The 16,206-nt window shown below is 41.9% G+C and overlaps 1 protein-coding gene across 3 annotated transcripts in view; it reads right to left on the bottom strand.

Annotated features, from left to right (window-relative positions):
- LIN54 (lin-54 DREAM MuvB core complex component) overlaps positions 1–12,318 on the bottom strand; it is a 30,929-nt gene extending 18,611 nt beyond the window's left edge. Inside the window, exons 1-3 of one of the 3 annotated variants that reach the window (XM_074154647.1) lie at positions 11,597–12,318; positions 5,398–5,518; positions 2,382–2,527 (exon numbers count right to left, since the gene is read on the bottom strand). In XM_074154647.1, coding sequence (XP_074010748.1) covers positions 2,382–2,527; positions 5,398–5,518; positions 11,597–12,289 — 960 coding nt within the window. In that variant the 5' untranslated portion in view covers positions 12,290–12,318. The remainder of the gene's footprint in view (positions 1–2,381; positions 2,528–5,397; positions 5,519–11,596) is intronic. The other 2 variants (XM_074154649.1, XM_074154648.1) reach the window with 2 other exon arrangements.
- Positions 12,319–16,206: the final 3,888 nt, after the last annotated feature.

Raw genomic sequence — 16,206 nt, 5'->3', positions numbered from 1 at the left:
GAGACGTCTGCGTGCCTCCAGGGCTATGATCTTACTGGCATCACAGAGACGTGGTGGGATGACTCCTATGACTAGAGTGTTGGAATGGAAGGATACAGGTTCTTCAGGAAGGACAAGCTGGGGAGAGGAGGAGGGAGTGTTGCCCTGTATGTCAATGACCAGCTGGAGTGCATGGAGCTCCACCTGGGGATGGATGAAGAGCCAACAGAGAGCTTATGGGTCAAGATCAAAGGGAACACAGGGGCAGGTGACGTTACAGTTACCTGACCAGGATGATGCAGCAGGTGCATCCCAAGAAAGAAGTCAGGCAAAAAAGCCAGGAGGCCTGCAAGGATGAACAAGGAGCTCCCGGACAAGCTCAAAAGCAAAAAGGAGGCCTTCAGAGGGTGGAAACAAGGACAGGTAGACTGGGAGGAATACAGAGAAACTCTCCAAGTGGCCAGGAACCAGATCAGGCAAGCTAAAGCCCAGAGATAACTAAATCTGGCCAGGGACATCAAGGATAACAAGAAAAAATTCTATAGATATGTCAGGGATAAAGACTAGGGAAGATGTGGGCCCTCTCCAGAAGGAAACAGGAGACCTGATCACTCAGGATATGGAGAAGGCTGAGGTACTAAACGACTTTTTCACCTTGGTCTTCACTGGCAAGGGCTCTGACCACACTGCCCAAGTTGCAGAAGTCAAAAACAGGGGCTATGAGAATGAAGAACCGCCCACTATTAGGCGAAGTCCAGGTTTGAGACAATCAGAGGAACCTGAAGGTGCATAAGTCCATGGGACCTGATGAAATCCCTCCACGGATCCTGAGGGAGCTGGTGAATGAAGTTGCCAAGCCACTTCCCATTATATTTGAAAAGTCATGGCAGTCTGGTGAAGTTCCCACTGACTAGAAAAGGGGAAATATAAGCCCCAGTTTCAAAAAGGGAAAAAAGGAAGACCCAGGGAACTACAGGCCAGTCAGTCTCACCTCTGTGTCCAGCAAGATCATGGAGCAGATCCTCCTGGAATCTCTGCTAAGGCACATGGAAAATAAGGAGGTGATTGGTGACAGCCAACATGGCTTCACCAAGGGCAAGTCATGCCTGACCAATCTAGTGGCCTTCTACAATTGTGCTACAACATTGGTAGATAAGGGCAGAGCAACAGACATCATCTACCTGGACTTATGCAAAGTGTTTGACACTGTCCCATATGACACCCTGGTCTCTAAATTGGAAAGGCATGGATGTGATGGATGGACCATTTAATGGATGGATTTGATGGAAAAGGAACTGGCTAGATGGCCGCATTCAAAGAGTTGTGGTCAATGGCTGAATGTCCAAGCGGAAGCCAATGACAAGTGGCGTTCCTCAAGGGTCAGTACTCGGACCACTGCTGTTCAAAATCTTTGTTGGCGACATGGACAGTGGGATTGAGTGCACCCTCAGCAAGTTTGCTGATAACACGAAGCTGTGTGGCACAGTCAACACAATGGAGGGAAGGGATGCCATCCCGAGGGACCTGGACAGACTTGAGAGGTGGGCTTGTGTGAACCTCATGAAGTTCAACAAGGCCAAGTGCAAGGTCCTGCATGTGGGTTAGGGCAATCCCAGGCACAAATACAGGTTGGGCAGAGAACAGAATGAGAGCTGCCCTGAGGAGATGGACTTGGGGGTGTTGGTGGACGAGAAGCTCAGCGTGAGTCAACAACATGCGCTGGCAGCCCAGAAAACCAACCGCATCCTGGGCTACAGCAAAAGAAGTGTGGCCAGGCAGGTCGAGGGAGGTGATTCTGCCCTTCTACTCTGCTCTGGTGAGACCCCACCTGGAGTACTGTGTCCAGCTCTAGAGTCCTCAGCACAAGAAGGACATGGACCTGTTAGAAAAGGTCCAGAGGAGGGCCACAAAAACGATAAGAGGGCTGAAGCACCTCTGCTATGAAGACAGGCTGGGAGAGTTGGGGTTGTTCAGCAGGGAGAAGAGAACGCTCCAGGGAGACCTCATAGCGGCCTTCCAGTACCTGAAGGGGGCTACAGGAGAGATGGGGAGGGACTCTTGATCACAGAGTGTAGCGACAGGACATGGGGGAACGATTTTAAACTGAAAGAGGGGAAATTTAGATTGGCTATTAGGAAGAAATTCTTTACTGTGAGGGTGGTGAGGCACTGGAACAAGGTTGCTCAGAGCAGCTGTGGATGCCCCATCCCTAGAAGTGTTCCGGGCCAGGCTGGATGGGGCTTTGAGCAACTTGGTCTAGTGGAGGTGTCCCTGCCCAGGGCAGGGGGGCTGGAACTTAAATGATTTTTAATGTCTCTTCCAATCCAAACCATTCGATGATTCTATGATTCAGACTACTGCGCAGGAGGGATAGAAGGCTGCATCCAGAATTAGTTCCTTACCTTATTAGGGGATTTGAGGGGTGAGATAGCTATTTTATTCGGTGTCTGTTGTGTTGTTGTACTCAAAGATGATCCAATGACTCCACTGTCAGAGATCGTTATTGTCTTTGGTGGTGTTCCTGGAGCAGACTGTGAAAGAACTCTACCTATAAACAATGAAAATACCATCAGTTCAAGTTATGTGTGTTTAACATTTAAAGCAAAATTTTCTCTGCATATTGTGCAACTGAGTGTATTACCTGGTGTGAAGGACATTGGCATTCTTTAAGTTAGATTTAGCAACAAAGAAGAAAATAAGTTTGCGTTACTGCAAATAAAAAGACAGTTCGCTGGGGCTTAAAAAAGCCGAAACGTACATTGAGCTTTCTGTGACATTCAGCTGAAATGCCTTTAAAGGTAGGACAGCATCCCGAGGCGTGCAGCCCTGCAATATACCTGTGCTGCGCACACACAGCCAGCCAGCTGGCAGCGTCCTAGGAACTCCCTGGGCTGCTGCCAACGTACAGAGAACCTGAGCGCCTATGAGGGGCTGCTTTCTTTTAAAACCTCAGCCATCAGAAATGAGCTGTGTTACAGTGACCAAGAAAAAAGGTGTTTGGTCTGTCTACACTCAACTGTAAGTTTGTGGGTTTTTTTTTCTTCTCTGTGTTGTTGGTTGCCTTTTAAATTTTTTTTTGGCGCTGCCTAACAGACTGTATGATGTCACTCCTGTGAAAATATGGGTGGTGGTGTAACTCTACAAACTATCTGCTTTTACAACTACGAACAAGGTTAAACATCAAAACCAGTAGCTCCAAATCATGAAATCAGTTTTCGGAATATTGTGGAACTCCCAGACAGGAAAACAGATTTTTCTTTTTTCCATACTTCTAAGATTCTTTCCAAAGAGCACTTTACCTCTGAAATTAATTTCTGTCATTGCTTCCCTCACCCACTCTCTTTGTACTACATTTAACAAAAATAAGAAACAAACACAGACCAGCATAACTTTTCCACCCAAAACCTACCAGTGGCATGACAATTAAGCCAACTGGAACAAATAAGAAAAAGCATAATCCTTGTGGAAAGCTGCCTTCCTCTGAGGTCCACGTGCTCTAAAATAACCTTCACTTTTGTGCAGCCTAAGCAACAGTGCAGATAGTTGCCAGCAATTGCTAAAGCCACATGCAACCTGAAAAATGTCAGTCTATAGGAATTTTACCATCTACAGTATTCAGTGCTTTAAATTTGCTTTGCTTTTTTCTTTTTTCCCTGGTGACAGCTTTCACTTTCTCACTACATACCCTCTTGGCATCAGCTTCCTAAACAGAATCTGGCTGCTCATATTGACAAGTCCTTCAAATTTACATCTTCCACCTCAGTTTGCAGAAATTCCCAGGCAATTGAAAATATTTATCAAAAAAAAAATAAATGTCAAAACACCACACATAAATGCTACACCTTCCCCAAAATGATGCCAGACTCTCAAAGCTGGCAAGCTGTGCTGGCTGTTTGGCATGGTGAGCAGAAAGGCAGATGTTTAAAAAGATTTCCCTCTCAATTACAGAAGCATCTTCACCTCCCAGTGATGCTTCTCTCACAGGCTCAGGCACAGGTACTCTTGATTTTCCAACACATTGATTTAAAAGCTGGAATTTTGTAACATATCTGGTTTTATATTGCAGGTATGCTTTGACTTGGACATTTCCCTTCATTCTGGAGGCAGCAAACTTAAAAACATGCTCTTGTTAGTATTATTTTTGTTGTAGTTCCTTACTGTTTACCAATTTTCATGTATTGCCAGTTGAAAATGTAATGCAGCTCCAAGTGGCTCATTTTGTTTTTTAATGGTTTTGAGTTGGGTTTTTTTTTTGTTTGCTTGGTTTGTTTTTTTAAACACACAAACAGCTTACTTCAAATATTTATAAATACAGTGAATAAAACTTCTTATTCACAGGTCTGTACATCTGGTAGGGAATTGTTTGAGAGGGGGGAAAAGCTGGGGAGCGGGGTGAGGAATTCCTCTTTCACCTGAAACACAGGTCAGGCTTCAGGGCGCAGGCAGCCTGACAGCTCAAAGAAAAGATTATGTTTCAGTTACGTGTCATCCACTTGTATCTATCAAAGTTTTGAATACAGGAGACAGTTGCATTCTGTTTAAAACCAGCTCAAGTCCCAATTCCGTAAAGGCTTAACAAATTCGTTTAAATATGTGGATAAGATTTTAGGCCTACTTGAGTTGGTCAATTTGGAAGCAGTTGAAGACATCCTTCAAACCTCTGAAGATGACTCTGGCTTCCTACACCTGTCCTTTTGAGATAACTTACATGTCTCAGCTGTTAAATACATCACTGCATGTATGCAAGTAACAAGGGACACATCAGTCCCACTGCCATAATAAACAAATGATCACATTGTGGGTTTTTTAATTTTTTTTTTTTTAAAGACACAAACATAGGTTTGTTTTCCAAAGATGCAAACCATTTATTTGCCTTAATGACTTCCTTAGACTCCTCTGTGATGTTTATTTTTGAAGTAGGCGAGCAACTTAACAGAAGCAAGACAGATTTATTCACTTTTTTTTTTCCACTCAAATATTTTTTTCCTGTTATTTGGATTTATTACATTTAAGCCCAACTATAAGCAGATTAAAGTAATACAAGAGCATGTGTCTCCTTTTCCCCCTGTGTATTTATATAATGTATCTACAAATACTTTCTGTTTATTGAGTAGTCTTTCTGTGGCTGTGAGGTATTTTTTTCTCCTTCCTAAAATCCAGAAAGCAAAAGCAAAATGATCAAACTCTACAATCACAAAGATAATTCTAAATGAGCAAAGTGTAAAGGTACCAACAACTGCATTTATCTGCTTCTACCCACAAAATTCTCCACTGTTTTGTTTGTTTGTTTTTCAATTGCTTGAGGTATGTCAACAGAAACCACAGTAAAATCATCGAGAGAGAAATATTTCTACAATCACCACATTTTTGAACAGCCTCTAAAAAATGGCAAAGCAAAACAAGTTGAAGTAGTACAACCTGCAATGACTGGTGACACTTGAGTGGTCTGCCCTGTAACAGCTTTGCTATTGATTGGTTTTGCAAAGATCAGCTTGGTGATCACCGGGCCAGAAGTTGGGGTTCGGGTCTTCTTCGCAATCTGAAAGATGGAGGAAGAAAAAAAAAAAAAAGACCTAAAGTAACGAGCATTTTGGATCTAAATTACTGTATTGTTAAGTACATTAGAAAATAAAAAAGGGTAATGGTTCCACACATTAATTAGAAGAATAATTGTTTCTCACATTTCACCTCCATTTCTCACTACAGAGAGAACTAGGGTATCATCCATGCCACTTTAGAAAACCAGCCAAAGCAGGATAGCCAAATCCCTTATAGCTTTTTCGTAAGTTCTCTCTCTGTGCAAACATACCTCACCTTCAAGATCCTGAAATTATTTTTTACATGCTGTTGGTCTATATAAAATGTTATAATTAAATGCACAGCTCTCAATATTTGAAGCTTCAAAAAAGTAACATATCTGTGTGTCACACAATCAGAACAAAACTTGTTCCTTGAGCAATTTAAATGACAACTGCTGCTCTGAAGCATCTCTTGACCTATTGTGACATAGCAGCGCGCTTTTACCCTGCAAACGGGGAAACAGCCTTCTGCAACAGTTCTCAAAAAGGACATGGATCATCAGTCCTTGAAAGCTTTGGGTACTCACTAGCCAAGAACAAATGAGTTGGCTACATCCAGGTACAAGGGGGCGTTTTTTCCTTCCGTGGTGCAGTCTCCTGAAACACAGCTGGACCAGGAATATTTACACGCAATTCAATGTGACAGAATGCTTCAGCTTGAAATTTTTATAAGCAGGGTTTTAGAGTCTTAAAAAAAAAATCTTAAGACTTTTTCCCTTTCCGTACTGATGGAAGTTAACTATCATTTATCCTAATAGTTTCTATACACCAGAATCCAGCTGGTGAACAGCTTAATAAAGAGGATGACTTCTTTCAAAGAGTATTTTAACCTGTCCACTGCAGAGGCTGCCTGCAGATGTGGACTATCACTAGGACCTTCCCCGAGTCCAAGCGAGCACACTGGAAGGCATTACTGAAGCCCTTACACTTAACCAGCAGTCCACACACGCCCGGCCACATCCCATGGGCACCAGCCATCAATTCCAGCAGCATCAGAGAGGCACAGCGTTGGCATCCATGTGGGGACCCACCTCTCAAAGACACAGAACCACCTTTGTTACTCAAGTAGATAACTGGAAAAATTTCACTAATGTGTAAAGACACAGAGCTGACGGCTACTTTTAACAGCCTGAGAACGTTGCCAGTGCTTAAATGAAGCAATTGAGTAGGCTGGATGTTACCGTTTCCTACACAAACCCCTATTTATATAATTTGCTGACTGAAAACATCTTCTTTACAGTAGAATAACGCCAAAACATTCGAAGTATTCAGTAGCACATTACAAATTCCCCTGCTGCCCCACAAAGAGCATGCATGAGGCTGTTTCAGCTCCCAGCAGCACACACAGAGTATGGCTGGGGAAGATACACAGACCTTGTTTAAAGGAAGCCACGTGTTGCTCCAATGAAACCTCCACCTCAGACCATTGGCAGGTGAAGGTCGTTTGCCCCAGTATGCTGCACCCAGGCATACCTAACTGCTCTACAGGTGGCATACAACAGTCAAGGCTTAAAATGAAACTGAGAAGAAGAAAAAAAAAAAAAAACAACCCACGCTCTTTTTGGAAATATATTACTTAAAACCTTGAAACATAGGTTGTTTGAAGAAGCAAGCTTCATTCACAGTCCAGTTTAGAAATTTAACTTGAAGCCATTTTACCATTTCAAGGATGCATTTCTCTTTTCACGTACACAGATGATAGGTGAGCAGACATTTTATCAGTAATTGTTTTGGTAAATTTCCACGTTTTAATTTCTGATAAATACCCCCCATTTCATCTGCTTGATTTGAGATTTCTGTTCTGCTGAAAGTAATCTTACCCTGCCATAAGGTATTATTGTAACTCAACTGCTATTGCTTTTACTTTCTGAAGCCAGGGCAAAGTCTGGCTCAGAACATGATCAACATCCAACACCAACAGCCAGCTCTGAACAACAGCAATCATTTCCCAGTAACAGTCAATAAGTGTGCTTAGATGACTTACATGAATACACGTAAAATACTAGCTACATGTTAACATGAAGTATTTCAGAAAATCAACACAAGTAGCCCTGCTTCCCTCGGACTCAACTTGCAATATCCTCCTCAGAGAAATTCCCCCATGCTTTTTGGGTGAACTGTTTGTCTATTAAGGATGAGGTTTAGCAAACAAGTGAATCCTTTCAGGGCTAAGGAAACATGGCAAAACTCAAATGTGGTTGGGTATAGGCGAGGAACAGCTCTTGGCCCCCAAATGCAGGCAGTGCACTCCCACCCTTACCTGCGAGCCCTTTCGAGGTTTTTGCCACTGGAGCTGATAACCCCAGTGACCTGTGAGAGCCTTCTAGGCATCAGTGGGAGACTCGATAGCCATTTCAGTAGAGACTGGAGAAGCCAGAGAAATAATCAAGATGACAGACCGCCCCTTTGATGCTTCAAAGAGCAAGTTCTCTGGAGCCCTCTGCCATTGCCTGTACTGATCACCAGCAGCTTAATATTATTGCTCTGCCTATGCAAGCTAAGCGTGCTCTCTACAAGTTACTTCGAATTAGATTGCAAAAATATTTCCTGGGGCAACAAGCTCTTCCATAAGAAAATAATTTATTTATAAGCACACAGCAACCTTCTTCCCCCTTGAGAAGTAAAGAGATTTATTTGCAAGCATCTTTATTTAAAGGGTCAGTTTGTGTCTTCCTAAGCATTCTCCATTAAAAAAGAGGAACTAGTACGTTTCTACAGGAGACTTTGTTTTCAGTTGTCAAACCACGTTCTACTCATACAGAAAAAGGCACATGCATACCTCACATTTACTGCTGGACTGAATACCCACACAGTCAGCTAACACAAAGGAGCTAACGCACTATAAATCCACTCCTGAGTTGAGCTCATGGGAGCTTGTCCATGTAGCCACACCCTATGTAATCTCTATTTGGCATCATATGAGAAATCAGGGACTCTAGAGATAGGAGAGGAGAACATTGCACTTCAGAGAAGACGAAGAAACTGAGTAGGAATGGGAGTACGCTCTAAGGTTAGGGAGTGCGTGAGGTCACTTTTCCATGATGAGATGAAGCCACAATGATGGCTTAGCAGTTGTCTTGCCATGGTAACAACAATGCTACGGACATGTAGCTTTAACTGCTGAAACACAGAGCCAGTTACCATACAAAGACAAGCTTAGGTTAGACTAGCTTAGTGACAGCAATCACAATGGGTCTGCACATCTGGTTGAGAGTCATCTGCAAGGCCAAACTCCTGCTTAATGCACTTGGATTAAAGTAGTACACCAGCAGGCACATCATTGTTTTTAAGCCTGTATGCAGGCAGGAGCCACAGGCTGAAAGCAGATGCACTTGTCCAGAAGTTTTGTCCATACATCCAGGGCAATCATTTCAACTAAATCAGGACAAGCTGCCAAGGGTTAATAATAAACCTCTGGATATAGATGAAGCCCAAGGTCCTGCCACATTTTACACCTCACAGCCTCATACCTCTAAAAGTGTAATCAGAGAGGGAGCCAGGTTCCAAGGAACATTTTGCTATGCCTTTTCAAGTGCTATGATTTCAAATGTCACGATTATAGAAAAGCTAATTGAGTTTCTCTAGTGACCTGCAAGTCCCCTACAACAGTGAGGATGTAAGGAGACCTGAAGAGAGCTCTTTGTCATCTAATCTTTTACCAATTCACTTTTCAGCACCAAGTTGAACTGCTGTGCTGCACTGCATCTGAAATACCCAATTCAAAGCTACAAGAGACAAGACCCATGGGAGGCAGGGAGGCATTCACAGCTTCCTTTTCCACTTACTGAAAGGTTAAGAAGCTTGTTCAAGATGATGGGGTAAACACATGACTTCATTTGCTAAGCCAGGGATTCAATGAGTGGGTTACTTCCCCTGTCATTCATGATAGTGAGACCACGAATCATAGAATGGTTTAGGTTGGAACAGACCTTAAAGATCATTTAGTTCACACCCCTGCCATGGGCAGGCACATCTCCCACTAGATGCTCAAAGCCCCGTCAAGCCTAGTCTTGAATACTTTCAGGGATGGGGCCTCACACCCTCAGAGTAAAAAATTTCTTCCTGATGTCTAATCTAAAACTACCCTCTTCCAGTTTGAAGAGGATCCCTTCTCTACATGCCCTTGTAAAAACTCCCTCTCCAGCTTTCTTCTAGGCCCCCTTTAATTACTGGAAGGTTGCTATAAGGACTCCCCAGAGCCTTCTATTCTCCAGGCTGAACAACCCTAACTCTCCCAGTCTGTCTTCGTAGGAAAGGAGCTCCAGCCCTCTGATCAGCTTTGTGGCCCTCCTCTGGACCAGTTCCACTAAGTCCACATCCAATCTCTCACCTAGCTTCATATATCCCTCCCATACTTTAGTACAGGGAAAAGCAATGTCTGGAAAGTGCTAATGTAGTCATCTTCCTTGCAGTACTGGGTACTTATAACCAACTGAACATTGCCTTCTTGCTTTTCATTTCTACTTCCTCCTCTCCTTATGGGAAAAAAGGAATGCCAGGTGTTAACAATGCAATCTATTTTGCAACTGGAAGCAAAAGTTCAATAAAAAGAGACCAAACAAAACATATTTCACGGAATTGTCAGAGTTGGAAGGGACCTCTAGAGATCATCTAGTCCAGCAGGATAATTTACTCAAACTGCAATGAAATAGATTTACAAATGGATATAAGTCCATTTGTAACAGCTTCCATTAAGGAACCTGTAGAATTCCTAATGACAAACAGCAGAGGTCAATTGCCAAGTCCCTGTATTTCAGTCACTGATGGCACAGGTCATCTCACACAAGCACAAGCATGTCATGGTTAAGTCATTCTCCTCAGTTTCCTGTATTTGTCACTTGGCAGCGAGTAACTGAAGCCAAGTAACAGGAACCGATCCACTCTTAAATGTTCTTACTTAGTCAAGAGCAGAGGCTTTTTTAAAAGCTATAATGACAACCATATCATTAATAGTCAAGGTACAAAAATAAAAAGTCACTTAAGAAAACTGGTATGTTTCAAACAGCCATTATTAAACATGTTTTACACAGATATGATGTAGCAACAAAAAAGGAGAAAGCAAAAATCAGTGCAGGGATCATCTGCAGCTTTAAAACAAACCATCTTGAGAGCTGCTCCCATTTGCTTGCCTTGAAATACTAGTTGGGGAACTTACCATTCAGCTAATAACATGCTTAATAGTTTGTCATTTTTCATGTGCAGCAAATCAGATTTATTAGCATACTTAGTTTAATTTCTCATTTCATTTAGACTGTAAAATAAATATTTTTCCATCATAACCTGCATCGAGTTCTACTTTTCCTTCACTTTCATAAGGTCTTATTTCTGTCTCACTGCCAACTAGAACAAAGTCACTCGCATTTAGTTCTGCCATATACCAGATGAAAATCAGACCCTTTGGGTCATAACCCAAGTGTTTTCAACACATATTAAGATGCCAGCAGATTCTCTGTGGTTTCAAATATCTCAAGGTCCATGCCAGAGATCAGGAACAAGATCTTGAAGTGTCCACCTTATGATAGCATCTAGTCTATCAATGCCTATTAACAAGCTTAACTAAATTTGAGTCAGACAACATATACCTTTTTGTTCTTTTTCAAATGCTGGAAGGTTTTTTTTCAGAGACTTTAGGTTTTTTTATTAAAGATAATAGGCAGAAGCTACTCTTTCATAAAGGAGTAAGGCAGCATACACTTTGAAGAACAAGAGGCATATAGAGTTCAATACAGTCTTCCTGAAAGCACGTAGAATTTATTTTTATAGAATGAAAATAATGGGAAAAGTCTCTTCAATTTAATGAAGCTCACTTTCTCTGAGGCAAATCTTAAGTTTCTAGACAGTAGCTAGAGGTAAAAGGGCATCAAATGGTAAATGCATCCACAGATGAAAGCATGGGCTAAGAGCAGCATTATATTTTTTAATACAAGGAATAAATGCAAAGGCTGAAAGTAACTGTGTGTCAGTCAGTGAAGGAAAATGATAACAGTTGCAGCAACAAAATTGTTTTTAAGATGTTTCATCAGTGTAACTCACTTTACCTGTACTGTTTTTAATTGCTGGGTCTGCAAAACAGAAGGCTGGGCCGCAGTGTTTATCAGCTGATTTCCTTGTGTCAAAGCTGAGACACCAACAACAGGTTTCACTTCTGACCGACCTCCAATTACAACTTTGATCTGCTGGCCTTGTACCTTGGAGTCTCCACCTTGGGCTTGGGATGTTGCCTTCTGCGCTTGCGGGAGTTGGCTGTGGGGCAATGCTAAAACAATAGGCTGGCCAGACTTGCCCAAAGTTGTTACAATTAGCTTTTGCCCATCCGGTTTAATACTCTGATTCCCTATTTTAATATCGGCAGTCTTGTTCAGAATAATTTGATTGGCTGATATAGTGACAGGGGTCTGAGCACCAAGTTTATGGAGACCACTTGGAAACGTAGGCTTTACTACTGCATTCACATCAGTTTTTGGGGTTGTGGTGTTCACCGTCACATCGCCCGAGTGATTGCTGGGTGCAGTAACTGATTCTGTGGTGACTATGGCCGTAGTAGTAGCTGAGGAGTCACTGGTGGAGCTTATATTCACTATTTCTTCCAGTTCTGTTTCCATCGGAATAGAATCTGCCATCGGGGATGACACGATAACTGCCTCTATGCTGTCATCTTCCACCAGAGTTATACCAGTGTCCATTATTTCCTCAGGGAGCAAGCTGTTGACTTCTGCTGAAACCACCTCCATTTTAGCAGTTGTGGCAGTGGTGACTGGAACAGGTACTGCAATAATATTTTTAAAAGTTATTAGCTTTCAGAAAACATACATTTTCAAAGCTTTATGATTAACATTACCAAAGAAGAAAATACAGTTGCAGAAGTTTTTTTCAGACTGAAGGTATTGTACATGCACAGGAGGGATAAGAAAAAATTGTTATCAAAACATAACACATTAAGCTGAATTTACTCTCAGAATTTATACCAAACCTCTTTAGCGGCATCCACCGAAGTCAAGTTAAGGCACTGACTTGCTATGGATTACCAGTCCACACAGTACACAAAGAAGTCATGTTTCCCCCCCAAGATACAAGCACCTTGTTCACAGACATTTAAGATTACTGAAATATAAAGCAAGAGTTAAACAGCTTTAACAATCCAACATATGATAATGGCTTTTCGCATACACGTCAACATTGATTAGCCGCTTATCTTGCCTCAAGAGACTTGCTATCCATACCAGATGCAACAGGTTCATTTTTGCCAAATTCTCATTTTAGAAATCTCAGAAAAAATGAACAGCTGTCTAGGGATGGGCTTTAACAATCCCACAAGCTCAATCAACAGCCTACCTACCCTAGGACCAAGCCAAAGCCCTGCCCTTCCAAGATGAACAGATAATTCCTCTATGTTGGTGAAAAGTGCAGCTTAATAATTTTTTCCTCAATACCCACAAACCAAATACCCCATTTGAAAAAAACAGACAAGTTTACTAGTAAGAGCGACCAATTTATATTAAAAAACCCTACAGATTCAAAGCCAGAGTCACTTCCCACTTGAGAAACCTTAAAGACGTTGCTGGAAATGGTCCCATTCCCACTTAAAACTGTATCAGTGTCAGAGGCTGAAAACAGATCAGTTCAAAAAGGCATTTTCCCCACTTGCTGACCCCATCAGGTTTCTCGGGCACTGGACAGGCGAGCACACTGCGTGGGTATGTGTATACACTCTCGAGTACTCATTATAAACTCCAGAGGACAGGATCCTTGCAAATTCAATTTCCTACTTGCTAGGAAAAGCAGAGCTGGGTGGGCTTTGAGCAACCTGGTCTAGCGGTAGGTGTCCCTGCCCACCACAGCAGGGTTGGAACAAGACGATGAACCCGTACTAAGCGACGTTCATAGTTAAAGAACTGTGCCACTGAAAACATTAACCAAATGCTGAGGTGACACTGATTCCTCTGGAGTCATTGTGGTTCCACCTTGCACAGCAGCTAACTACAGAACAGCTGCATTTCACACACGAAGGAGAAGGATGGGAAAAAACCCCCTGCTATAATCTACCTAGTTTCCATTCCAAGCTCAAGAGGCTGGAGCAGTCCATGGCCTTCCTGATTGTGAAGGGTGCCATCCCGATTCCCCTCACCTCCAGAGTACAAGCCGTATCAAACGGCCACAATACTCAAGAAGACTGAGCTGTGAAAAGAACTCGTTCGGATGACCGACAGTCAAACTCACACACAGCTCACTTATTGGCAGGTATTTAAAGATACGATGTTATCTGATGTCACTGCCAGAAATACCTCCTTTGGAAAGCATTTCTCCCAAAGTACAGCTTGCAGTGATGCCAGCCCTGGTAACTAGCACTAAACAAAACAGCTTACTCTTAAGGCCACGTTAGTAACAGTATTGCATTAATGTCTTAAAGTGAAATTAGTTAACTGCATACAAGATTACACAAAAATAGGAATAGTAAAAGTAGACTGTTTCAGCAAATAATAAGGCCGCTAGCTCTCCTCCTGAGCTGTGTTGCTTTATCATCTCCTCATCAACCTGCATGGGTTTGTGTCTTGGATCTTACAACTTGGAAGTATTTCAGACACACACCACCCCCAGCCCTCCTGTTCTACACTGACAAGCACAAGGGGTTTGGATCCAAAAGTTAGACTCCTAGGGTCAGCTGCAATCCAAACAATGGTTGCCCCCATGTTTGAAAAGGAGGGAATCATCTAAATCGGACAGTGGAAGATTTGCCAGATTCAGTAATGACAAATAATTTTAAATTACTTGCTTTTGGTTTGCATTTGTACATGCTATTCCCTAAAACAAAGGTCATTCTTAGTATTTTAACAGTATGACCATAAAGCATTTACAGATATTTGACTATTTATACAGTTCAACATTTATATTCTTCATTCTTACCATTTGGTTCTGTTACCTGTAGTTGATCATACTCAAAGCTTTAGAATCGATGCACGTAACATGAGCACATCTTCCTTCACCACAACCACTGCTACAAATATACTTTAAGACTCGGCTGTTCTATGACCTGTAGCTGTTTTCTTCACATCAAAATTAATTCTCACGTACAAGGGATCACAGCATGCTACCACAGAAATTAGATCACACACATCAAGTACTAAAAGCAATTTCTACAATCAAACTAACAAAGTCCTTAGGTATAATACATAACTAAAAATCCCCATGAGTCACAGAGAACGTTTCAGGCAAAACAGAAGCTAGAGAGAAAGAGGGGAAAAAACCACAACTAAGTTTTGGATGAAAGCAGCGTGTCACACAAAGTGTAAATGGCTGAATTATATTACACATGCCATGTGAGCGCATTGCTTGCTAGACAACCAGCATTTTAAAACACAGAGATATCTAAAACACAGAGATATCTAACTCTGGATTGGACAACCCCCTTTTCACCACAAGAAGAAAACACTACATTGCCAAATGTAACCGTGGATTACAAAACAAGATTAGTACGGAAGAACATTCTAGCCATTGTGAGGTACGGAGTAGCATTACTGGGGGGAAAAAAAAAAAAAAGCCAAAATGCCAAGCAGTCACCCAAAATCATTAGTATCTAGAAAACTAAACCACTTAAAGGTGAAATTACTCTTCCATGCATGGCTCAGAGCTGTTTCCTAGCTCTCATATTAAATGTCCCTTAAGAAGAGGGCAAAACCGTACCATTTTACTAATACTAGTCTGCATTTCAAATTTGCTTATCTATCTCGATCATCAGCCAACACTTTCAGTGTTTGCTACTTGTGGCTCACAGCAAGCCAAAAACAGACTTCCACATCGTTCTGAAGATGGACAAGGATCTTCTGAAGATGGAAAAGGATCAGAAAGCTGATGATAAATCTGCTTCCTGAGAACTACTTAGTGCCCTTTAAAGGGTCTAATCCTCACCGGTGCAAAGTAAATCACAGGGTGCAGTGAAGAGCAAAGGCTTTAATATGACGTGAATGCTGCCCACAGATCTAACAGTGCAATGTTCTGCAGAAGTAAAAGAACATAGATATGAGTATATTTTTCAAATAACTGACACGTACAGGCTAAGAAGCCAGAAACATAGCAATGTAGCAATTAGGATAGCCATTTATGCTCTGATTTGCAACAAATGCACGCTGTCGATCACAGAAAGATATTCCATACGGATCCGTACATCCTCCTTTTCTCTTAAAAAGGGGTGTTGAAGGCAATTTTATCATTGTACATTAGTCTTAAACACCGCTTGTTTAGCACACACCTCACCTAGAGCACCTTTCCAGGAAAGAACTGGCAATAGCATTCATTGCAGCAGAACACTTCAAAGCAGTTCAGTTTGCTTTCTGTAACTGGAAACAAATGTGCTACTTTCAAGCAGTTTCATACAAACTAAAAATAAAATAGAAACCAAAAATCAGAACATTTCCCTTTACCCTTCCCTCACTTTGCATGCCACTTGCAGTCATTTTCACCACATAGAGTAGCACAAAAGCTGGAAAACAAAACTGCACAGGTGTTCTTCTGATTATTATACACATTCTGAAAGTATTCGCTGCCATGAACAAACTAATATTTGGGTTTGAGGACTCCAGGGCCTTTATATTTAATGAAGCATTTCTAACCTTATGTTCTATGCAAACTTTGTGGTGAGACCAAAAGAAATAAC

The sequence above is a fragment of the Numenius arquata genome, chromosome 10 (genome assembly GCF_964106895.1).
Source record: "Numenius arquata chromosome 10, bNumArq3.hap1.1, whole genome shotgun sequence".
In the NCBI taxonomy this organism is placed as follows: domain Eukaryota; kingdom Metazoa; phylum Chordata; class Aves; order Charadriiformes; family Scolopacidae; genus Numenius; species Numenius arquata.
This window is presented reverse-complemented; position numbering and strand designations above follow the sequence as displayed.